This window comes from Phaethon aethereus, assembly GCF_964289735.1.
Source record: "Phaethon aethereus genome assembly, chromosome: 3".
Taxonomy (NCBI): Eukaryota; Metazoa; Chordata; class Aves; order Phaethontiformes; family Phaethontidae; genus Phaethon; species Phaethon aethereus.
This window is the reverse complement of record NC_138576.1, coordinates 118,104,892-118,130,844: the sequence shown is the minus strand read 5'-3', so window position 1 is coordinate 118,130,844 and position 25,953 is coordinate 118,104,892. Positions and strand designations below refer to the sequence as shown.

Sequence of the window (25,953 nt, the reverse complement as noted above, 5' to 3'; positions counted from 1 at the left end):
CTTGGGAACCATTTAATCCTCAGCAGCGCAGAGGCTCACAATTACAGAAATGTACGTTTGTGTCTCCGCTCCCTGAACTCGCTGTGCTTCATCTACTCTCACGGGCTTCAAGCTCTAAGCAGGCCGAGTTCATGCGGGTGGATTTGTCCTACATAGCCCATGGTTTGGAAGGATAAACATGAGTCCTCCCTAGTCTGTTCCTTCTGCTCATTTCTCCCCTGCCACAACTGGCCAATTTACCTTTGCTGTTCATTCAGCCCAGTATTTGCAGCATCTGGAAGACTCAAAAATTGATTGAGGGGAAAAAAGAGAAAAGCTACACTAAACTGAAGGCCTGATTACACACAGCTTTATGCAAACACCACCACTGCCGCCTTGGAGAACAGGCCTGGAGGATGGGTTGGAGAAAGCTTCACAATGTAACTTAGCCTATACTTGGTTGTGAACGTGTCACACAGTTATAACTGGGATTTAACAATCATCACCTGCTTTATGTGCAGAATCGGGAATTATGACAAAGTACCGAGGATCATTTGTTTTCTGAGTTGCAATCTCTTTATTTGGTTAAGTGGTCTGAGTCAACAAAGTCATACTCTCCTCTATTTCTGAGAGTTTCTTCAGCATCTGGCTCACCTTGGCCTCATCAAACTCCAGACAGAGAAACTCCGATTCCTGCAAAACAAAATTGCAAGAACAATAGTTGAGAAAGATGATTTTGGTTTTTCGTACAGGCAGTGGGGCGGGGATACTGAGCTCTGTTTTCCTGATGATTTCTGTCCTGTGTCTCCTTTTTTCCCAGTACCACTTAAATAACCTCACTAGACCCAGAGGTTGGCTACACACCTACCGAGCGAGAGCAGTATGTGCCAGCAAGCCAGCGAGCGGCTGCCAAAGAGAACATACAAAGGCTGAGCTCTGCCCACCTTTCCTTTCAATGTAGGCATCAGTCTGGGTCCCTCCTTAGCTGCAGACTTCTGCAAAACTTGTAGAAATTTAATTATATCTGAGACTTCCACTTTTCCTTCCAAGTTGGTGAACCCCAAAGCTGTCGCTGCAGACATTGGGAACTGCAAAGTGGTTGGAGCTGCCACACAGAGCTCACCACAGATGGAAAATAGACTTTTTTTTATAGGGGAAAACTGAATCCAAAACACAGTCTTGTACGGGACATTCCAGTTTGGAAATTCATGAGAGTTGTATATTCTCTTACACATGAGCTCTAGTGTCAATTTAAACTTAGAAGCAAGTTAAGAAGCAGCACTGATTTGCTCTGAAAAGTCCTGTCACATCTTAAAAAGTAGTTCTCTGACAAGATGGATGATATTGGGATATAGTAAAAGTATAGATCTTGTCAAAGGCCTAGAAAATAAAGAAAAAAACGTTCAGTATAATGTATCTATATATAAACGTTCTAATGATATGGAACTGATTAATAAAAAGCAATGTGGAAAGGCCTCCTGAGAACTCCAATCCATTAGTTTTACCTAATGGTATGTCTATAATTACTAAGTATTTCCTATAGTGATTCTGGCAGAACAAACGTTTGAGATTGCTGGGAGCGTGACTGTGTGCTAAAGGTCGTTCCAGGCAAAGCACCATCAGTGATAAAGAAACAAATTGAAAATATTTGAAAATTAAAGTGCAGCCAGTACGGACGGAGGTTTCCTTATGAGACATTGGAATAGTTTTAGCCATTGGAATCACTGCATATCCACTGAATTTCTGTATGTAAGACAGACTCTTATGGAAGCAGAAGGGTATCTCCAGGTCTCATCTGTTTTCTACCAGACTAAAATTTCTATCATTATTTCAAAATAAGTTTTTTTCCATACAATTAGCATCTACCCAAACCACCACAACTTCATCCTTTACATTTATGGAATTAATATTTAATACACAAGGATAACATTTTCAGACAAATTAAACCCATCAATTTTTACTAAGAGTATTTTAGAATTGCTACAAGCATTTTCCCCCAGGCATCAGGTAATAATTTTACCTTTTACCCTCTCTTTCTCTCCCAAGGATTCCTGGGTTGTTTAATTTTTTGTACGAACCAAACCAGCAAGTGAGATACGAACCAAAATGCTGACAGAGGCAGCAAGGCGATCATTTTTTGCGTGCAATTATCACAAAAGGCACTGCGAGAAGAACGCCAACGGGAAAGAAACGAGGTGCCAGAAGTCAGTGAACAAGAAGCTGAGCATGTGAAGTGCACGGCAAGGTTGTGCTGGACATCACTCACATGGGAAACGACCATGGTTCATGGCAGAAGCAAAAACGGTGATTTAAACCTTGAAACTTTCTAAGGCAGAAGACCTCATAAAATGAGAGCGGTGCACTTTAAACTTCTCCTTTGTTTTCAAATATCACTGTCTCTCCTGAATGCTGGTACTTAAGCGCTGGTAAGTCACTTACCGTAGCTACATTGGATGAGTCAGTCTTTATGAAATGTTTATCATCTTATCTGCTAACGACCAAATCAGCCAACAGACCAAGATGAAGAGATTCAAGTTATGTATTTAATATGCAGGTGCTTCTGATTAGAAAAGGTTTCGTAGAATTAAGGAGAATTTTGATTGAATGGTGTATCAGTAAAGTTCAGTAGTAGTCATGTAACTAAATATATACCATGTAGAATATACAGATGACTATTAGGAAAGGCCTTTCCCTGAGCAAGCAATTATGCTCATAAACAGCATCCTATTGGAAACTATTACTGTAGGTTGTGGTTTGTTTTTTTTTTAAATTAAATGTTCATCTCTATAATATTACTTAGTACATTCCAGAACATCACAAAAGTAGCATTAAACATTTGAGATCAATAACAACACAGATAGGAAGCCTAGGACTTGGAAGCAAGGGCTCTCTCACACGGTTTTTCTTGTCCTTGACAATGGTTGTCAATACATCTTATGGAAAATGCCTTGTATAAAATACCTCTGCAAAGCATAATTATAGCAAAGCATAATTACAGCTGGTCACTGTGTAGAAAGAAAATGTTTTGTGAGGAATCTGACAGCTTGACTCCATTTGGCAGTGGACTTCCCTGTATTTTCCTGCCTGATTAGGAGCGCACTGAAAAGAATCTAGGTCAGATCTGCCTGAAGAAGATGTGTTTGCAGAGATTGCGTAAGAAAGCCTAAACGAAGCCCTGAAATATCTCTCTATATGTTCCTTGATTACATCCCAGGAAGCACTGATGAAGTCGAATCTCAAGCAATCCGTTAGTTAACCCCTGAGGGTTTCTGAAGCATTGTGCTGAAGCCAGATCACAGACCTTTGCTGGAGTAAATCTTTCTCCACTGAAATGAGCAGAAATGGGCAGTGTCAGCCCAGCTGGTGCAACTTCTGCAAATCGGGACTGCAAAGCCAATGCCTCTTCAGCTCCCCCAGCTAAATCCCCCCGGTTTTAGCATCCTCGTTTTCCCAGACCTGACTGGAAAAAAAGTTTTGAGCTCGCTTTATCGGTAGAGCTACTGCAGAAGCAGAAGCTTTTCTCACCAACCTAAAATCATCCCAATATCTGTAACACGTTACAAGTCTTGTTCCACAGACAACATGCTCTTCTCTCTGTAACCTGACCTCCCTTTCCCAACCTCCCTTTCCCACGGCCACCGGCTAATTTCCATCTTGACCTTTTGGGGGACAAGTGGTAGCGCCACGCCACGAAGCCCTAGGCCATAGCCTTCAGGATGAACTCCAAGGCCAAACTCCTGTTGACATCTCAGCCTTTCCAGCCACAACGGTGCACCTCAAGTCACACGGAGACCATCAACAGACTTCCCCAGGCCAGGGTCTGCCCATTGCAGCCTTTAAGAGCTGCATAAGCTGATTTTATGGCTTAATCACACGGTGAATGTGACAGAAGACCCAAGCTCTCAGCTCTGGTGGAGATGTTTTTGCACAAGCCTAAGGCTGAAAGAGGCTTTTCTTTTTTCCTCTTCAGGTTTTGTTAGTTTAAAAGGAATGTTAATTGAGCAAAAGGACACTCTTGGATTACACTAAGTCTTTTCATGCCACCTTATATAAGCACAAGTGTACTCATAAAGCATACTTTTATCTGTAAAGCAGCTAAAACTTTCCTATGTGGGTTGGATGGTATCTAAATAGTTATCACACTCTCATGTGGACCAACCTAAAACATGACCGAGAGGGCTGTAAATCAGGCTGCTCAGAATTGGGTTTTAGTTTTATTTGGTGCTTTGTTAGTTTATATCCTCCACAATGTTCTGAATGAAGAGAAAAAAATGAAGAAAAAAGAAGATGGAGCTGTGAAATGAAAACTTCCTATCGCTCCCCTGAGGTGCCCTCCAGGAGCAGGACAAATTTGGTGTCTCTGCTCCTTCTCAGAAAGAAACAAGGCATCCCTTTCGATACTTCCTATTGTAACAGAAATTTTCAGACCACTTGGACCTCTTGTAGTTAAGCAAACCCCAAATGGAATGAGTTGTTCATTAAAAATAAACCCAGAAGCTAACAAACAAGACCATCACCAGGCTACCAACGCTCGCTTATCTGAAGCCACCACACACACCATGACAGCACCGCGAGCCCCTTCACCAGTCAGGGACCTACTTTAGTGAACGTTTCATACCTGAAGCACAAGGTAGCGGTGCCTTGAAGCCCTGAAGCACGGCACACTTGCCTACCAGACCAAAATCTGGACTTCAGATGACCCCTTCACAGAGATGGACGTGGTCTTTGGAAAAGGGCGCGCGTACGTGCACGAGCAGGGCTGTTAGAGCATGTGTGTGTGCAATGGAAACAGCACGTGCATCCCTACCTTCAGGTTGGAAAGCCAAGCCTGATGCTCTCAGAAAGGTGTGGGAGTGGATGTCCATTTCCTGTGACCATCTTGGCTTTCTTCCCACATGCCTTCCCACCCCTCCTCCCATTTCCCTCCTGAGCCTGGGCTATAAAAAGACACTGCAAAACAAACATCCAAGAAACACAAACTGCCCCCCAGCCATGAATTAGGTCTTCTAGTTTTTTTCTTTTTCAGGAACAAGAAACGGCTAAGAGAAGTACAACTTTCTGTATCTCAGTAACTGCACTTAAAAAAACATGTATTTTTAGAAAACCAATCCTCACACATTTAAAACTTAAAAAAATACAACTGTTCTCTGTTGCATCAGTTTGACCAGCTACTTAAAATGGTTCCCAGCAACTTTGATACATCTAGTATTTTTAAATTTTAGCCACTATATTGGAAAAATAAAAATAAACCCCTCTGAATTCACATATTATTTTATTCATATTCCTTTCCACTTGATTTGGAGTACTCCCACCACAATCAACATTCAGGGAACTTGGTCACTGCCAGGACTGCAACATAAGTTGGTGGTAAATTTGCTTTGGATCCTGAAGTGTCTTGACTAGGGCTTGTTCCACAGACCAAGATGGTGGCTTGGGGCATCTCCCGATGCAGAAGTCAGGAATTCAGCTTTGTTAGCAAATGGTGGTCGTGAGGGAGATGCTGGTATGGGTGCAATCACTGGGGTGCCATGCCTCACACTTGCTGACCCAAGGACAGTGACGGTTGCTACATGCAAGTATTTGCCCACCCAGGTGAAAACACCTCAGACCAAGCTTTGACAGAAGTAAGGAGAACCCCCTGCCAAGGGGTGGGAAACAAAAATTACTCAGCAACTGAACAAAGATGCCAAGGTGTTGATAACAGCCTTAACAACTCACAACCCAGGTCGGTTCAGAGGACCAGCGGCCTTCTTCTATTAAATCAGAGAAGTACTGCCAAGCTGAGAGCTGGCTGGCAACAAGGAGAGCGGGTCTCTATGGTTCAGTGGAGATGTCACATGCAAGGGAAGAGGGAGCCATGTCCACCTTCACAATGGGAGTGCTCTACGGTGTTCAGGGAACTGAGACAGAGAAATGCAGGGTTTGTCCGGTTAGATACTATTTCATATAAAAAGCAGTCGCATTTTGAAACTCTACGCCAAGAGAATACAGGCGATGCTGTGTGCCCATCCCCACCTCCGTGGATTTCACACATGCCCGGAGTGAGTACAGGGTCCACATCCCATGGGAACAAGCTTACTCGCAGCTCCTTGATTTGGGGTCCCAGAGGCCACTGGGCTAAGGGTGCCACTACCAAGAGGGGCCCGCAGAAAGAGAAGTGCTTCAGATCATGTGGAAGTGGAAAAGCAAAGACTCCATGAACTGGGACCCACAGACCTTGTCCTGAGTGACTGGCAGGGAAGAAGAAACCTCAACAACACCCCATGACAGGCAGCCACCAGCCAACGTGCCAGGCCCGCACATAAAAGCCTTCTCAACTTGACGTGGTGCTTGTAAGATCATTAACGGCTCTTTGTAAAGGAATTATCCAATCTTGAATTACCAGGAAAGCAAACTCTTTAGATAGTGAAAAAGCATCAGCTTTGGATGCCTGTGTGCAAGCACAGCCGGCCAGACAGCTGGGTGCAGACACGGACTTCCGTAGTCAGGCAGCTGCTTCCTGGAGCAATGAGAGTCTTCAGGTCTTTTGGTACAGGCAACACAGTCATTTGCTCTGCAGAGGTTGGGATCCAATGCAATTTCATTGCTCTGGAAGATATTTTGTTCCCCTGGCTTAGGTTTTGCATTAGATTAGGATGTTTCAAAGATTTAGCTGCCCCTTGCATAAGTAAATAAGAAATCTGTAATGTCATCAGAAACCCAACTTGCCTTCAAACATCCCGGTACCTTTCACTGTGATTAAGAACCCACATTAATTTTCAGCCTTCCTAATTTTTTTGGTCATCAAAGACATTAAGTGGTTTTGGAAAGGACTAGCTGATAAAACAGTTCTACACCCACAGTTATACATTTGCTTGCTAGCAAGGAAACCTTGTTATCCTTATTAACAGTTTTTGATATGGCGGTAAGCAAAGTGCTTTACTTAGGGAGGGTTTTTTTCTTAATTAAAAGTATTGCAGAGCCAGAATATCAATAAAAATTATTAACAAAAGTAGTAGAGTTCAGACGTGTGGCCTTTTTTTTTGGCTGAAGATCCATTATCACCATTCAGTGATATGTGATTAAAATGAAGAGGAACTTAATTCTCTACTTCTTAGTCAGATGTGTGAAAGGGTGAACCAAAGAAATTTCTGGCATAACATTTCCTATAGAAACAAATTTTGCTGCTTTTTAACAACTTCTGGGTTCCTTGTGGCTAAGCAATATATAACAAATTCTTGTAGTAACTTCAGTAGTAACTCCATGGCACTTTTCTTTCCAGATCACTAGATATTCTGCAGCCAAGCAAATCTCCTACCTCCTCTGTTAACCAGGAAAAATACCATGTATATATTATCTAAGTGATTAAGTGCATCACTGGTACGTAAAGACTCCGGAGTCATGACTGCCAAACCTCTCAGCATTTTATGTTAGCTTGGATAGTAAAAGCAGCAGGGAATACCTCCAAAACGATGTAATATTCCATCGTAATATGCCGGGAGACAACCACGGGTGGTCTTCCCCCTGAACAGCTGCAGAAGAGGTGGTGGGCCAGGAGTCCCCTGCGAGTCAACCCATGTGGCTCCGCAGCAGGGTGCGTGCAGCGGCTGGGCAGGCGCTGGGGAGGAGGCAAGGCGGCCGCTGCCAGCCCCGCCGGCTTTCACCGCACCTCCCTGGGCGCTGCCGGCTTCCCAGCGAGCGCACGCAGCTGTGGGCACCCTCCTGCTGCGAAATCAGGTGCCAGGCATCTTCCTCAGACAGGCTTATTCTTTGTAGCAGGAAAAAGTACCGACACATATATAATGACCACCTGCCTTTGGAGGATCTCAGGTGCGCTTGTATGTCTGAATAATATATGTCTTATATTCAGGAGAAACGCAAGGATGTATAAAGCCACGTCAAGCTGACAAAGCATCTTCTTTTAAACAGAATTATCTCTGTAAACACATATCTAAAAAACACCTTTGACTTGTATTCTAGAAGCACTAAAGAAACTGTGGGCTTTGCTTACATCAAAGCAGCAGGGTTAGGGCTAAATCAGCGATGTATTAACACCAGATGAATATCTTACAATTCACAACACAAGCAACTTAGGTTGCAGACAGAAAAGCCAGTTGGCAGGGGGGGTAAATAAAACGATCCTGGAGAAAGCTGCTCGGTGTGGTGCGGGACAATGAGCTGGTCACCGAGACATCACGTGAGCCTGAACTTGCGGTCATCTTGCATCACACGGGAGCGAGCACGATGGCAAACATGCACGGGAATTCAAAGCACACTCATCTTCTCCAGCAACACCCAGAAGCAGAAACAAATATCGCTTCATTTCCAAGGCATTAATTAAACAGAAAAGATAAAATGCTGATTTGGGAGGTTTAGATTGGATGTTAGGAAAAATTTCTTTACTGAAAGAGAGTGGTCAGGCATTGGAACAGGCTGCCCAGGGAGGTGGTGGAGTCACCATCATCGGAGGTGTTCAAAAAGGTGTAGATATTGCGCTTTGGGACATGGTTTAGGGGGCATGGTGGTGTTGGGTTGATGGTTGGCCTTGGTGATCTTAAAGGTCTTTTCCAACCTTAATGATTCTGTGATTCTATGATTCTAAATCTATAGCCTACTAATTTTATTTTAAATTCTTGCAAGCAAGCATGAAGGTGTTGCTTATCTGGAGTAAAAGGAAATGTATGCACGGGCTTAGACATAACCTGCTTCAGCAGTGAGAGTTAGGATTACCAAAAAATCTTTTAGTTTATCTGAAAATGTCAACTCTCCCACTTTCTCCAAACTTGCTAATTCCATTTAAGTACTATTCTAGTAAAACACCCGCAGCGACTGCCCTGCAAGTAATATCCTGAGTCATGAGTGTCATAGTATTTCAACCGGAAAATAAAAAATGGCCATCTACCCTCTCAGCGCCCATTTTATACCCTACTACCCCTACAGAGAGGCCGATGCTCCCTCCCGGGTGCGCTCTCCTCCGAGCTGGCTCAGCCCCAGGGTGGGTTTTGCCCGTGCCAGTACCGTCCCGTGTCCCGTTCTCACAACCAAGAATCGCATGTTCTCAGTTACCCCTCTTTTGAGTTCTTGATCACTGAAAAGATTATAACTGTAGTTGAAAAGAAAGCGCCTGGAAATAGCCGGTGAGGAAACCTGGAGAATTGGCAGAGGGGCAGCGCAGACCTGACAGTAATAGCTGCACCTTAACTTTGCAAGTTAAAACAAACACAGACCAGTCAAAGTTCTTTAGACCTTCTTTAAGCAGTGCTCCATCAGGGCCACTTGGCTAGCCTTTAAGTTGGTAAGACTCAAGGTACAAGGCGGCTTCGGTTGCCCTTCGACACACCGGCGCTGTTGGGAGCCGGGGGAGCGGCGGTGGCGGCGGTTCCACGGCGCCGGCAGCGACTGCCTGCGGAGCCCACTGCCTCCGGTGTTAAAAGGCAGCTGGCGAACAGCCCCCGTTATGCCAGAAGGTGTTAATAGCATGCTCCGTGTTAAGAGTTATTTCTCCAACATGGACAGAAACAAGAAGGTATTACCTTCACGGTTTAGCTGGATCTGCTGAGAGGCTTGCATGATAAAGAAATGCAAATCCCAGCATTCAAATTGGAAATTAGGCACTTTTAGAAACAGTGTGAGGGCACATTTTCCTTGGAAAAGGCCCATCTTCAAGTCATTTTTTGCAACGCCACCGCCCAGCTCTATCACAGAAGCCTCCCTTCATCGCAGAGTACTCCTACGTACTCATTACTGCGGGAATTTGCTATTGTACTTGCCCAATGGTGGAAAAGAAATGAACCCTGATAAATAAACCCTGATAAACTCACCTCAGCATTATAATTACTAATACTTGCTTCCAAATCTTTCTACGGAGGACCTCTCCTTGACACCTGGTGCACACAATTCAAACGTGACTCCCCAGGGCTGCCTGGTTAACAGGTATTGGGTTTTGTTCTGCTACACGTGGCTTTATGTGCAATGCTGTCCCACATCCCTGTTCCACGCAAAAGTCTGTGGGAGCTGCTGCAGGAATGTCAAAATACACGACGAGCTACACTGGATCTTCTCGCAGACCATCAGGGTGGAAGATCCCTCCCAGCACAGGGCAGTTCCCCGGGTTTGCTTCTCCGAGGAACAGTTGCTCATGCTATTCCTAGCAGGACTAGGGGGAGAGGGAGACAGAAATGACCTACGTAATTCATGCTAAAAAAAAAAAAGAAAAAAAAAGACAATGTGTAGGTTACCATGACAATGTTCTTGAAAGTAGGAAAAGATGACCCAAAAAGAAGAAAAATACTCCATTTGAGCTTATTTTTCCTTCTTCAAGAATCAGGGTAATACTACATTGAACTGGGTGATTCATGCTAAGTGGAAATATTTCATGTCAGATGTTTATGAGAGCGATTTCTTTTTGCTGCTTAGATTCTCAGATTAGGAACACCTGATAAGTGGTAAAAAGCAAAAAATACTTGGGCTGCCACAAACCGATGTAGGGCAATAAAAGTATGACACGCTGCATCGACTCTCCTATCACATTGCATCAATCGTGATCCCACTGCAAACTTCAGAAGTTATTTTTAGGTTCATTAATATTCTGCAAGATACACTAGGGCATAAGACAATGACAGCAAAGTCTAGATAATTCCAGAAAAATTGGAATGGATGGCAATCCATTGATTTCCTATGACCAATCTCCGACAATACTAAATTTATTGTTTTTAATTCAATTCAGAGCTATTTTTGCAAGAAACCTAAAATCATGGCCTTTAAAAACTCTAAGGTAAAGTGCAATTCACTTCCATAATACTGTATAAAATAAAGTACAAATATTTGTAACTGAAAGTGCCTTCTAATTCTTCTACTTTATTTCATTACATGAACCAAGAATCTCTTAAGCAAATGATTTTTACATCCACGTAGGAAAAAAAAAGTTAACCCGCTTGCAGATTTTTTAATATTTTTAATGTAACACCAAGCCTGTAATATCACAGATTAAGTAGATAAAGGATTGTAGAAATTGGAATAATTCCAGGGGCATAAGACTAGGTCTCTGATACTACACGGCAAATGTAATGACATTGCTTTTATCTACTGAAAATATTCCATCTAGTATTTTATACCTTACATGAAAGATGAGTATTTATGGCTGCAGAGATGCACATGCTTTGACCTGCTGGTGTTTGTGTCTTTTGGAAGCACAGGTTTCCTTTCAGAAAGTGTTAAAAAAAAAAAAAAAAAAAATTAATCTCTATAACTGATTAGAAGGAAGCGTAGAGTGCAGTTGTTACACATTTCACATGAAAGAACTAACAAGAATAACATGGAATAAAGAATTAACAAGAAAAAAAGACAGCTTTACACTTTTATGCAAGCTTTATATACTTTCTACATGGCTATGCTGTTTTCAGCCTGGTGATATTAACCTGTATTGGTTTCTTCAACTTCCTCTCTTTTCGATTAAAAAAAAAAAAAAATCACTTTGATTTGTACCCTTTTCCTTTTTGTGAACTGCTTTAACCTTATATATTCCCCATATCCCGCCCAGAGAGCAGCATCCTGCCCTGTGTGCTGCCCTTACACAAACTCTGTTACAGGGGTTACTTACCCACGTGCCCGCCTACAAACGCGTAAACACAGAGGCTGACAATGAACAAATCGGTGGACGTCTAACACCGGTGATCACCCCGTGTTTGTGATTACTCATCTCCTATTTCTTTTCATTATTGACAGAGGGCTCAGTCATAACCACTGTGGTCCAGATGCTGCGAGGCCACCGCTCACTCCGCGTGGACGTCGATGAGCACAAACCCTCAGCTGTTTTGGAGAAAACACCGCGAATGTCTCTCCTACGAGAGCAAAACACATTCAAATACCCCAAATGCTGACCCATTTCGTGCGGCAACTTGCTGTGGCCAGAACGGGAAGGTTGTAAAAGCCACAGTCCTGTTGGTACCAACACAATTCAGAAGAAAAGACCTGGTTACGTCGGCAAAATGCAGATCTCGTGACTCTTTGCAAGATTACACCTGTAATGTTTTATGTGGGCTTATCTGATTGATGGCCGCTCGCTAAGCTTGCTTGCCTGGTTCCTCCAACACCCTTTTTGCAACGTCCCCAAGCAGCTGAGACTCAAGTTACCCCATAAAACGCCTTTCCAAATCTGCTGCGGTCATCGGCCATCACGGGAGGTTAACAGAATGGAAAAACCTTTGAGGCTCTCCTTCGCTGAAATGCGGCGTATGTTTAAACGTATATAACGTATGTCGTAGCTTGGCCTCCTGTCTGTTCACGGTTCAGGTAACGAATTATAAACCTGTGAGTTTGATAGGGAATTCCCAGTGATTTCTCCAGCCCAAGCCAATTAGCTTCATAAATGTGGAGTGATCGAAATGGGTTAATAATGATTGTTCAAAAATTGCCTGGTTTGCCCTCCCGAGTCCCACCTGCCAACACCGAGTGCCAACGCTAAGGCTGCGAAGTCAACCACCCCTGTGAAGCTGCATCGGCTTCATTTCAGCCCTTGGTAAAACACGCAAAGAGATGGAGAAACTAAAACCCCTCCGGTGTAGCCACAGTTTGAGGTATCTGCCCCATTTTTTCAGAAACCTGCAGTGGTTTTAATAGTGCTCCATACCTTTTCAACCTGGCTCCAACCACCTGTGGTTGGTAAGTGTATGGCTCTTTGCAGATTTACCTGCATCTGCCCCTGGCACCCAGAAAATGGGCAACATCACATTGGGAAACGACTCTGAAAGGCTCAGCTGTGGCCAGCTCCACAAAGCCTCAGGTCAGGGCTCTGTGGACTGAAATAAGGCGGGAGATTGCATTTCACCGTCTTACGCACGAGGTTGTCTCTTACCTTCTGGCAATGCCCTGTGTCCTACCCTTGAGTAGCTCATTTGTCAGCCTGAACCCAGTGCTGGGTACCTACAGCAGTGCCCAGAGCATCAAGAGGCTGCATTTTTCCACTCTGGAACATGCTTGATTCAGGCAAAATCCTCTAGGAATTGAGCTGCTGGACAAGATCTCTACCAAGGATGCACAAATAAGATTTTCAGAGCCTCCTAAATTGTTGAAGGCAATTTTTTTTTCCATAAGGGCACCAAGAGTCCCTGACCTTGCTGTAAGTCTTGAGCTCACTATTTCCAAGCTTTTTTTTTTTCAGTATGAAAGCTTTTTTTTTCCCCCCAAAAAATTATGGCATTTCCTATATGAAAAGATATTTAAGGAGAAACCCCTGCAACCTCCCTCCTGGTCTTGATCTTGGAGATGGACAAACCAGTTTGGGGAATGATTCAGCCTGGCAAGGGAAATATTGACCACAAAAGTTGAAGGCCACCAAATAACAGGGTTGGGTAATACCAACCAAAGGCTCTACCACCACTGTTGCCTTCTTTAGAGGGGAATGGACTTGTGGCAAGAGAACAAAAACAGTTACGATCTAACTCCTGGTGTGGACATGGAAAGTGAGACATCTCTGCATCTAAACTGATTTTAGAAAACCAATACAAAAATAATGTCCCCCAACTCCTCTCTGCCCCTACGGACACTATTTTGACACAGAAATCACATCAAGACTGTTTTCAGTTGAATCCCAGCATCTTTGAAAGCACAGCTGGGCTCAAGAGTTCTTTCAAACCCTAAAACAACAAGCGTGGGATGTTTAATCTTTAACAGGGGCATTTTTCTCCTGCTGCTTGACCGGCTTGAAGTAAATAGGTGTAACAGCATGCAAAATAAATCACCTTTTGCCTGCTTAGTCTGCTGACACTTTCTTGGTGACGGTGATATGCAACTCTGGTTAGGTCTCAAGCCCAGTTGTTATGTAGAAGAAGGTGTAAACAAGCAGAGAGTTAAAATGACCAACTAAGAAATGCATTTGCTTTCTAACTATTCTTTGCACAAACTTTGTTTCCATTAGGCAAGCTTAAAAGACCTCTGTGCAGATGGGTTGCAGAGATTTATATCATGTGCGTATTAGGGGGAAGGCTCTGCTCTTCCCCTGTCCTACAGGCAGAACCATTTCCTCCTTACAAGAAGAAGAAAGAGGCAACACAAGTCTAGAGAGCTGGGGCTCTTCAAGGTTGGGGCTTATTAAGGGAGAATTCAGGGAGAATTCACTTAGGGGCTTGTGGTCAATTTTTGGAAGTCACAGAATCATAGAATGGTTTGGGCTGGAAAGGACCTTTAAAGGTCATCTAGTCCGACCCCTCTGCAATGAGCAGGGACAGCTTCAACTGGATCAGGTCGCTCAGAGCCCCGTCCAACATGACCTTGAGTGTTTCCAGGGATGGGGCATCCACCACCTCTCTGGGCAACCTGTGCCAGTGTGTCACCACCCTGATCATAAAAAATTTCTTCCCTAAATCCAGTTTAAGTCTACCCTCATAGACCAGTCATCACTGGTCTAACCCCCATTTGGGAGATGGTGCATAAAAGCTTTATGTGGAACCATGTTAATTCTGTAACAAACACAGTTGCCAGTCCCCAATCACCCTAAAAGTGTAAATTAGACTGAAAATTTCACATTGTTTTTTCTCCTTTAGAAGAAAGTTTTTGGGGATCCTATGCAATTCCAATGTCTGCCATACAATGCAATCTTTGGGAAATAGAGGCTGAAATATTATGTTTAACATTTGTATGTATCTTTCTCCATGTGACTGCCCTAGTGCATGCCTATGGATACCCAGCGGGGCTTCAGAGGTTTTAAAAGATTTAAAAAAATACAGTGATACCTACAAGTTTCACCAAACTATACAGAGAAGGAGATAAAGGCAGCATTAAAAAAAAAAAAACAAAACCCAAACCTTTGTATCACTGTGAGATTTGAATCAACACATGTATTTAAAAACTAAAGGAAATAATACACTATATTTCTGGCAGGTTATCAGGTTCTCATCTTCCTTCTTAATCACATTTTTTCTCCAGCTCATCTCAGCTCCCCCACCGCTGGTAGTCCTTCCATTGCCGGTGCTCACAAGGGTACCAGCGCCGAGAAAGCTCCCTCGTAATTTATTTGAGTTCTGCCTGCTGCGTCAGCTCTTCGCTAACAAAGAGTCTCTCAGTGGAACCACTGCAAGGTGATGCACTTTCCTCCAAAAGTCCGCTGCAGGGGACTTTAAAGGATAAATGTTCTTCCTCGTTTATTGCTGTTGCCTTTCTGCGCTGATCTGCGTTTTTCTATTTCTACCTTTGCTGACAGCCGTACTTGTTTTCTTGTGCCGTATTTTGTTTGGTGTTTTTAAGCCTGCTCACAGAGCTGAAGTATCAGTCTACAGCTTTCTCGATACACATTTAATCTCCAAAGAAACAGGCTAATCTCTGTTTTTTCAGTCTTGTAGTACTTAATTGCAGTATGAAATTAGTCTAAGAAGAAGAGAGCCCGTACTGGAAGGCTCTTCTGCTTTCACCGTAAATTTGGCTTCGTTACTGAGAACATTAATCAGACCCAGAATTCACATTCATTACATTTTAACCTCCCTATTACGGGAGTCGCTCAACATCACAAAAACATTAAAATTAACCCTCATCCAGCATCATAAAAAACCCACCTTTCAGAATCAAGTTTCAACTGCTTTGTGATACTATTTACCATTTTCTTAAATGTATTGGAAAGTACCGTATTATAACATCAAACCCTCCCTGCCACTGGGGCACGTCTTTGCTAGAGTATCACCAAGACTGGAGTTTGCAGACTGTACATTGAGTCAACTCTTAATTACAAAAGGAAATCTCTGTGCGCTTTTGACTTAACTGTGTATTTAATCAAATCGGTGTCGATCACGTTCCTCTCTTACTGCAATTATTTACCATCAGGAGAACAGGAATGAGCTGTGGGGTCAAGAATTACTTTTATACCAACTACATAGACACAGTTTAAGTAATCTCCATTTAAAAATAATCCCACAGTCAACAAATACAGCCAAAACCGGAGCAGAGTATAACTGACCTTTAGGAGGCTGCGTGACTTGGGGTCCTGGCATATTCTGGCTGACAGCACTATCCGCGTGCAGGCTTAATAACTTGGGTAGCATCCTCAAAACAGATCTCCCTTGCTCCCTCACAGCAATTTAATGTTTTAGTTTATCTGTTATATAAAGGATTCAAGTGCCCATTAATGTCCTGCCTAAAAGTATTACAGCAAATATAAAAGCTGAGCGGAAATTAATACCCTAAAACAGTTCAAGTGCCCTTATTTTTCATGACAGCAGGCAACGCTGGCTGCTGTTGATGGCAATGGCTAGAAGACCTTGGCTTTTCGACTCCAACCCGTCTTCAGCCAAGACCACACCTGGTTTGGTCAAAGAAGAGACCAAAGACGAAAACTACTCTGTGTCAGCATTTTGGAAGAAGGCGTGCTTAACACCTTCTTCTCCGCTCCTTTCTGAACAGCGCGTACTCGCCCTGTGGTCGAAAAGGCACCAGGGCTGCCTGAAACAGGGGAGCGGACGAGGGGGGTACAGGGCACGTTGCTGAAATACGTCAACACGCAGAGCTGAACAAAAAGTGCAACGGCGTTTATTTTGGTTGCTGCGAGTTTTGCATGCGCTTGGTGAAGGCCACGCAAATCCTCTGCCGGCTCGCATCTCTGACCAGCGACGGGGCAATGCCCTCAAGAAAGTCCCACCTTCAAAAAGCCCCTATGTTCTTCCAGCTAAGCTCTTGGGTTCTCCGCACCACCCAGCGACAGCAAATACATTTGCGCCCACGAGATGGAATATTTCGTAAAGTAATTCTTCAAGGGCATCTGTTCACGCACACGGATCCCAGCTGTGTTTATAGCATCACAGCGATGCCAGGTCTCCGTTTGCTCCAGGGTATTTTACCACCTAGAGAAGGAAGAGCACGAAGCCTGGCCAAACAGGCACACACATCCCCGTCTCGTTATGAAATCATTAACCCCCTGTCCCTGGCCCATGGGTGGATCGCGCAAGCCCTGACTTACACTCGAACATGCCTCTAAACAGAGAGCGAAACATTACTCTCATCTGGGCAGAAGGGCTCATATAAAAATATGAAAACAGTGTACCAAAAGCTTGAAAATACGCCCGTGGTTCGGCACGCATTCAGCTGAGTTTTCCTTTTTAAAACATGTAGCAAGACAAAGTGGTCAGGCCAAACGGGCTTTTTTTTTGCTGGTTTTATGGCATTTATCTACATCCTTTCCGATGATCTGAAAATAGACTTTATGGGGACAAAAGGGACTACTCGGAGTTACATTGCCACTGCAAACACATATTCTCAGCGGGACTGAAATAACCATACTTGTTTCTTCCTAGTAATTCGAATGAACTCACAAGGGGAAAAAAGCCGAACTGGAAAAAAACTGTCTTATTTCATTTTTGATACTTTTTTCTCATTTCTTTTAGAATGCAAACTGCTGTCTTTCAATTCGCCATGAGAAACCTCCCACGGAAAGGAGGGCAGCCACATCTTCACAGTCCGGCCTGTTTCCCAGCCCCTCCAACACTGCTGCTGTTGCTGTTCCAAAGCCTTGGGACAGGCATCACACAAGGATTTATCAGCAAAACAGCAGCTCTTGCTGAGTGTGATGCGAAGCCCACGAAAGATAGTGGGAATCTCTGCACTGACTTCAGTGACCTTTGGATCAAATGCACTAAAATACCAGCATCGTGTTCTGGCAGGGAGGCACCGGAGGAATACAGCTCTCTGCTGAAAAAAAAAGGGAGAAGCGACAGATTTGCATTTTTCTTTGCCTTTTTTTTGTTTTTTTGTTTGTTTGTTTGAAGACACAGAATATGTCCCTGCTAATATTTGCTGCATGATACATAACTCCTTTTTTTTTTCTCAGCCTCTTTCCTTGTGCAAGAGGAAAAGCAAAGGCTCACAATGAAAGCTGAAGCTGTGAATGCAATCCTGCGAAGAGATTAGTGTGGGAGGATGCTTATGCCTGTGCAGAATCCCACTGATGTCCAGGGGCCGTAGGCTCTGCCCACACAGCTCTCTCTGCCTCAGCTAATGTTACAACTTTGTTTTATTCAAGCTGCAATTTCAAAATTCATCTCAGAAATGCACACAGGCAATATTATACAAACCCCGCATTACAGTCAATGCACCACACTGGATTCATCAGTTTAAAAATCTAATCAGGACAGATCAGGACACCAGTTCCCAACAGGATCCCAAAACCAGCCTTGCCACGACGATTGTTTTAATGCACGGCACTTCACAGTCTTCTTGACAGGCATCATGTTGCACTCTGTATTTTTTAGAAAAAGAGGATTCAAAGAAAAGTTACCTAATTTTGGTTGACCTCTTGTTCTCAACTGAAGGGCAAGTGGTACCGAAGTAGAAATCATTTCCATAACTGAATTGCAGAGCAGTCATTTAACAATTAATAAGTGATCCACTCAGCATATGAAAACTGAATATGAAAATACACGTGTGAGAATTGGAGATACCTCTGCACAAAGAAAGGCTGCAGCTCCTCCACATCAGATATTTAATTGGTTACCTCTTTCTTTTTCTCCCCACGACCGAGGGGAGGAGAGGGCGATGAAATATATAACAACTTAACCACTTCTCCTGAGGAAAATGGAGATTATGTGAATGGCTCATAGAGCTTTCAGTGTCTTTGAAGCAGAGAAAGTCTCTCTTTGCTCCCCCCGCTCCCGCTGCGACAGCAACCTTTCTTTTTTGGTCTGCATCCACAGTCTGGGCATCAGCACTGATGATGAGCGGAGCTCAATTTCTCACTGGTAGCAGATCTGTAACCCCGCAGCCCCGTCCTCCTGCACCAACCAAACGTAAAATCTGTGACCGGTTCCCCTTGGCAGATGTAAGGTCACCCCCTCCCCCCCCGCCCTGCGTCTCCTCGTGGCAGCGCTCGAACGAAGAAGAAGGACCGAGTGGTGCAGCAGCTCCCAGAGGCAAGAAGAAGGAGTCATGCTGTGATTTAAGGCAGGGAGCTGGGGAGCAGCTTTATAAAACCCAGAGCCGCCCCTTCCTGAAGGAAGCAGGGAGCAGGAGGAGGAGGTGCAATGCCGAACGCTGCTGCCTGGTCCTAAAGTGGAAGTATAATAAAATTTGTGAGTGGGCCTGTGTCCTTAACATGCATGTGTTCCTTCTCCTTTCAAGCATCAAAGCACTACACCTTCTTCACCCGCGCAAGCCCAGGGGCTTGACCAAAAGATACTGACAAGCCGGGACGAACCATGCACCACAGTAACACCACCACTCGATTCTGGTTTAAATATCTTACTCTGCAATTCCCCTGCTTACTGTCCCGCCAAAGGGCTGGGAGGTAGTGGAGATTGTATGGAAAAAATTGGACTACTTTGAGGGCCAGTGGGGCAAGATGGGGCCTGCATATAGAAGGAAAAAACGGCAGCGAGGAGAGGGCATGTCTGCTTCCCCTCCCTGACCGCAGGATCTTCACATGTCTCCTCACCCTGCTAATGCCTATTCTATCTTTCTAGGTCTATTCTATCTTTCTTCAAGGTTAGGAGACAAGAGCTAGCGCAGATTTTGCAGCAGCAATAAATAATAACATTTTCAGCTTTATTTCCTTCCATCCTTTAAGCTTCCTTTTAGCATCTGAACCGCCGCTGAATGCCAAGCGGGGATTTTCGTCGACCAGCCGACACTTGCATCCCCGGCCTCCCCTGCCTTCACAAGCCTCTGCAGCACACACGGCGCTCAGCGAGGTTTTCAAAATCCAAACGACTCCTTCCCGGAAGCACCATTCTGCCGCCCCTCCGGAGATGGGGAAAAAAAAAGAAAATTCACCCGGGCTACATTTGTTAGCAAAGCCGGGTTCAGCTCATGTTAGCCGTCATTTGTATCACCTACCACAAAACCGTAGTGACTTAATTTCTCAGAGGCTGCCAAACCATTTGCAGGAAGCACGCAGGACGACACATCGGCGGAGCTGCAGACGGAGGGAGAGGTGCGCCAGCAGGGCTGCGTGGCGAACGCCGGCGTGAGCTCGCCTGCATTATGCTCGATGCAAAGCCAAAAGTGGCGTTTCATTTTCAGGAGGACCAAATTAGCTTATAAATGGAAAACCAAGTTTGATAAACAGCTAAGGTCCGATAAAAATGGACACAGTGGCATGTGGGGCTTGTTCCGTTCATTCTGGTCCACTGTAGGCTCGGTAATGTACCGCGGGACGTTATAAAATGTGCCTTAATTTCCTTGGATAAAAGGATTATCCCGAGATGAAGTATGCTGAGAAGTAGCTTTACATTTGGAACAGCCTTTCTCCCCATAGGGCCAATTAACAGTTTTGGAAATAAGCCGTAGACACGTCAAGAAAATTCTAGTACAGTGATATTTTCTAAAATACCAGCCTGGGTTATAAAAAGGGTGTTCGTGCTATAGAGCTCCTGAAATAAAAGGGGAGTGAAGATGGCATTTTTCGCCTCCTTCGGCTGATTCTCCAAATAAACAAATTCTTGATGAGAACTCAGCATTACCATTTAATGGGTTTGTGCTACTTCTGTATGCACCGGGTTAACAAAGGGCTGTAATTAAATGCTGATAAAATACCTTATCTTGACATTACAGAACTCAGCATCTCGTTTCAAACCAACGCGGTGGTAGCGATAGGGTTTTGTTTGTTTGTTGTTGTTGTTGTTGTGGCAGCAGAGCAGGGGAGGAGACTGGGCACCACAAGCATCCCCTGCACCAAAAGAAGTAACAACAAAAGAGTAACTTCCAGAAAAGTAACTTCTACCACAACTTTTAACAAAGTCAGTCAGTCACACGAAGAAATCAAATATATCTTTGGTTTGTTATAAACACAGAACCACACAACCCTGCTGAAAAACATCCCAGAGATGCTTTCCAGAAGAAACTCTTCTTATGTGCTGTTGAGTCCTGTGCTACTGCAAAGGGATTCATACAGACTTCAGGACACTGCTGAACTTTAAATAATAAAACAGTTAGTTAGAGACAACACTAGACTTGACATTTTCTTTTTTAACCTCACAGGGTTTATCTTATCACACTGCTCTTTTCAATACGTTTTCACAACACACTCCAAATGATGGAGGGAAGAAAGAGTTCAATGGTTGTCTTTGAAGGTGGGTAGACTGACTTGCCTGTCTTGATATACAGAAACATATATTTCTATGTTTCTTTATATATTATGTCATCAGATCTGAGGAAATTCTGATACAGCAGTTTTGGATATCATTTAAAAAAAACCCAATGTCATCAAACTAAAAAAAAAAAACCCAAACGTTCAGAGATATGTGAACTCTTTGGAAGCCTAATAGCAAAGTGTCTGCAGTAGCTGGTGACACTGCCTAATATTTCTTCCCTCCAACAAGAAGAGCTGTCCTTCACTGAACTGAGGGTACTATGCCCCCCAGACCTGGACACCACTGAGGCTGAAACCAGACAAATTCGAGTGATGCCTGCAGAGTTATACCCAACAGCGACCACCCCTACGCGTCACTGCGCCCAAGCACATGGGACACTGAATTCTCAGGCAGTCCTGTATTACACCTCAAACGCATCCTCCCCTGCCACGGCTCACCACCGCTTTTTGACTCAGATGGTTGGTCCTGTATTTTGGGGTCTCTTAAGAGTGAAAGCTGACGTAGACCGAGTGATGCTTGTCTGTGCATATACACGCTTTGTATGTATGCGCCCACAAATGCGCACCAAAGGCACTGAGCTTTGTTCAGGAAGACGTGGTAGGGAATCAAATACCAGGATAATGTCTCTTTGCCCGCACTTCCAAGCTTCCTTCCAGTCAATGCTCCCTGCGCAAATAAAAAGCTCTTCTCTGGTCCCATCACACAACCACCCCAAAGCTCTGTGAGAACCATGCCAAAGGCCCTGCTTTTGACGTGATAACCTCTCTGCGTCAAGCTTTGTCATTGGTATGATCTCCAACTAGCTTTTGTGTCTGGTATTTGTGGCAGGTGGCTTTCTACAAAAGGAGCTCGCGATCGTTGCCAGTGTCTTACTGCTGGCCTTCGGGGTATCACGGGCACTGAGAAGTACACATGGTGGCCAACAAAGTGGGAAGGTCTTGACCAAAAGTTTAACTGGCATCTGGGAAAGCATATTTTGAATGAGGGGCTAAGAGCTCAATTGAAGGTGTTCGCTTAGGGCAGCCGTTGTCCTGCTGCATGGGGAGCCGGGCCTGGGAGAGCACAGTCACACCCCGGGCTGGAAAGACTCAATGGTCAATCCTGAGCAGCAACTTCTTGGATGCATTTGAAGCTCTACAGCACGAGGCCCTGCAGGACTTTTCCTTGAGTGAAAAAACAAGTTGGGATGAGAACAGACCTGCCCGCTCAGCGCTTGAGAGAAGAAATGAGGGATTTCCCTTGCTGGAAACCTCTCCCAACCCTGGGTGGATAACACGCCCTCCTTCCGCCAACTGTCCTCCAGCACCGCTCTTGAAGAACGTGCGCAATGAAATCTCCACCATGAAATCTTCAGAAAGCCAAAGTCTTCCTGAACAGGGGACTGATTTTAGTGCTTCCACTACTGATGAGCCCGAAAAACATGGAGTGGTTCTTGCACTGTGTCGCTGTAAAGGAGTTCAGGAGGAGCCAAGAGGATCACTGCCCACGACTTTGTCATGGGCCGGGTTAAAAAACCGCCCCAGACAATAATTTCCATCTGGCCTGGTCCTCTAATGCAGCTCCCTTTTTCTTGATAGTTTTTGGTTGCCTCGGATTATGTGTCTCTAAATGGTCATGAATAGGAAATAATAAGCAAATACGGTATCTCTACTTATTCCTACCGTACGTTATACATCCTTTGTGAGCAAAACGACTTTTTAAAGTTGTGGGGAAGCATATTTTTAACTGTTACTAAAGATGCAGTGAGTCATTAATGATCTGGGCGCCAAAAGACTGTGCTTTCTGAAGTCATCGCTGCTCATTATTTCAAGAAAACAATTAGTCAAAATTAAAAACGAAGCCCTAGAGCTTCCAGGAACTGGATACTGTTCTTTGAATCATTCATGAACAGGATGAAGACAATAAAGGCTGTCTGGACCATCCCGTCACCCCTCTGTAATGGGTATAATAACTAGAGACAATTTCATCAGTAAGGGACAATAAAAATATAGATCCTCTTTAGAAGCTCCGGATGGGGAGGATGGAGGGATGGAAACACTGAAAAATGATTCTTATTTACTGAACTGGCTGCACTAAACTCCAAGCTACACAGTTTTTATTTTTAAACAAGAGTCTTAAGCATCTGAAAATAATACCCTGAGAGGAATACTCATACTGGAAAACCAAGGCAATAAGGTCAAATAAAAAAATGTAGCATTTAAAACTGGGATTAGGCTTTTTCAAGACAACACATTAGAAGATAGCGGATTACCAGAAACAGAACAGAACTGAAGCCATTTCTTTTCATTAAAAAATGAATCACTGTACTTTTCCCCAGCTATAACCCACTCATCTGACTATAATGAGGAGCCAGCATTTGATATTCTAATCTCTACAGATTCACCCACTAAAACGGAAATACTGCAGGAGCAAAAAGACCCTGGTACCTGGGTCTAAAGCGCTGGTAGCACCATCTGAAGTTCTTTAATCTCAGAATAGCAGCATTTGTAGGGACAGATGCACTCTGCTTGATGAGATTTATTGCTATGAGATAAAATGGCCAGAAAAGCAGCTTTACTAATTTTTTGTCTTAAGTAAAAGCTCTAATCACTGTCCTCTTAGTCTTCAGCTGCAAAGGGCAAAACCGAGTTGTGGGGTTTTGGGTTTTTTTTAGGAAAAAAACGTAAAATCAAAAAACCCCAAACCCACCATATGTTTGGAGTTTCAGTTACATCATCCCTCCCCGTGCCCTCACTGACCCGAGAGACACGCTGCCGCCGCGCGACCTCACTGCAGGCACAGGCGTGTGCCATCAGCTGACCGCTCTGAAACAGGGGAAGCAACCAGCAGAGTTGCTCACCCGGCTCTGAATTTACTTACAGGAAGAGAGAGATCCGGTTTGTTCCTCAAAGGAAGGTTGAGGAACCCGGACTGTGGAGCCCAAGGGATATTTTTCCCTAGAGATACCTTGCAGTTCGCAGCCGCCTGCGCTTAGTCTGTAATCTACTTTTTCCTCCCGTACCCGGCTCGTCACCGGCAGCAGGAAACACAACTTTCTAGGTGGGAAAAAAAGTCCCCAACGAAGCTGAGTTTCAGGTCTCTTCTTCGGAAAAGATGGCACTAGCACCCCCCCCCCCCCCCCCCCCCCAAATAAACCGTTTGAACGTGTTACATTCGATCTGTATCTGAAACGTCCCCCTCAATAAGTTCTTGGCATCGCGGCTGTGACTGCTGCCATTTTCTAGCGGCGAGCGACGGCTCTAATGCCAGCGCTAAAAGCACAGACACATCATAAATTTATAACGAGGCCTGAGAAGAGCTGTCTGCTGCTCTTTCTGTTGGCACGCTGTGGTTTGCAGTCCAGAACGCCCCATAACAAGAGCGTATGGAAGTAGCCGGGCAAGGATTACATCTAACACTAAATCTAACCCATCTTCTTTTGCACACCGATGGAATACCCTCTCTGGTCTCCGTCTTAGGTCACCAATCTTACAAGCTTCTCTGTTTTGGCTTTTCCGAGTCCTATCTCATCTCTCCATCTCTGCAAAAACAGAGGAGACCACCACTTGCCACTTTTGATCACAACAGCCCTTGGTGTATGTTTAAGGCATCTTTACTTTCAAATTGCAATGCAACGTTTACTCCTACCAGGGTGACCACATGATCACAGCAAGGAGGGCGGAAAGAAAAAACAATGTAGAACAGTGGCACTTACTATTTTTTAAAAGAAGAGTTGCTTCTTCCTCTTAACCTTCCCTCGTTCCTTTCCATTAGCACTTTGGTAACTAGAGAAGATCATCTCTTACAAGACGTTTTCAAGATGCCTAATGCAGTGGTTTTTATCCTGGAATCCTTTAAGCACCTTCAAGAGATGAGGAAGAGTTAACTAATTTCATAGCTTTGCTTTGGAGCCACCCGCGTGTGACGCTTCCAAAGGGTCCAGTACCTCCAGCAAAATATTTTGGGCTCCACGACTCAAAAAAGATGATCCCGCACTACAGGCACCATCCCAAGACTGTATTAAATGGAACGGGGCTTAATACTGGCATGTGCTATACTCGTTTTGAGATCGTGTCACTTCTGTCCCTAATACTGCTGTTCATTTTTTGGGTCCGTTATCCATGGATTGAGCACCTCCAAGTGCACACCAGCAGACTAGTACCTCTCAAATGCAAAAACAGGGCATTTAATAGCAGCAGTATTTAAAAAGCAGTCCTACAGCTACTGGTGGATCTGCTGGTTAACATTTATACCTCAGCTAAAAGCAGCTTTTTCAGCCTCCCAACAAGCTGCCACCTCCCACTGCACGACGACAGAGCCACGGCACTGAATTACTCTGCTGGAGATCTTCCTCACCTGCTTCATAGAAGTTTCCTCTTGCTTAACGCAACAAGTCCTTAAAATTACCCTGCCGTGTGCCTGGAGCGCTTAGGAAAAGCACAGGCAGGAAGGCAAGTACAGAGCACCCCGCTCATGCAGAGAGAACAGTAAGGCATGGCTATATTTAAAATATCTAAACCAGGACTGGCGTTATTACCAGAATTTTATATTCTGCACTATCTGTATGGACTGCACAAGAAAGTAAACATCCCTAATTCAGTAACGTGGATCTCACCGCAGCAAGGAACTTCACACAGAGCTTTTGCTTTAGCGGCTGAGCCGGTCCGGTTATTTGGAAGAGAGATGCCAGGTCACAGGGCAAGCGACTACCTTTAGAGTTTCAAAACCAGAAATTCAGTAATCCATCAGGAGTCATTAGTCTTCCATTTAATCTCTAATGCCCTTACTGTTTTGCTCATGGATTATCCAGCTCTGCTTTAAAAATTGTAGACCTAGCATCAGACTCATATTATACAAAGCCATAACACATTCAGTGTGAGAACAGTTTGTGTAAGATTGCAAACCTGTTGCATAAGCTTTATAGGAAACCAGATTGTACGTGGATTTCATCTTC

At 44.2% G+C, this 25,953-nt stretch overlaps 1 protein-coding gene across 1 annotated transcript in view; it reads right to left on the bottom strand.

Annotated features, from left to right (window-relative positions):
• Window positions 1-504: 504 nt before the first annotated feature.
• The window catches only part of COMMD1 (copper metabolism domain containing 1), a gene marked incomplete at its 5' end in the record, with an annotated part of 82,584 nt that continues 57,135 nt past the window's right edge, over window positions 505-25,953 (bottom strand). Inside the window, one exon of the mRNA XM_081997922.1 lies at window positions 505-672. Within this exon, the coding sequence (XP_081854048.1) occupies window positions 565-672 (108 nt within the window). The 3' untranslated portion in view covers window positions 505-564. The remainder of the gene's footprint in view (window positions 673-25,953) is intronic.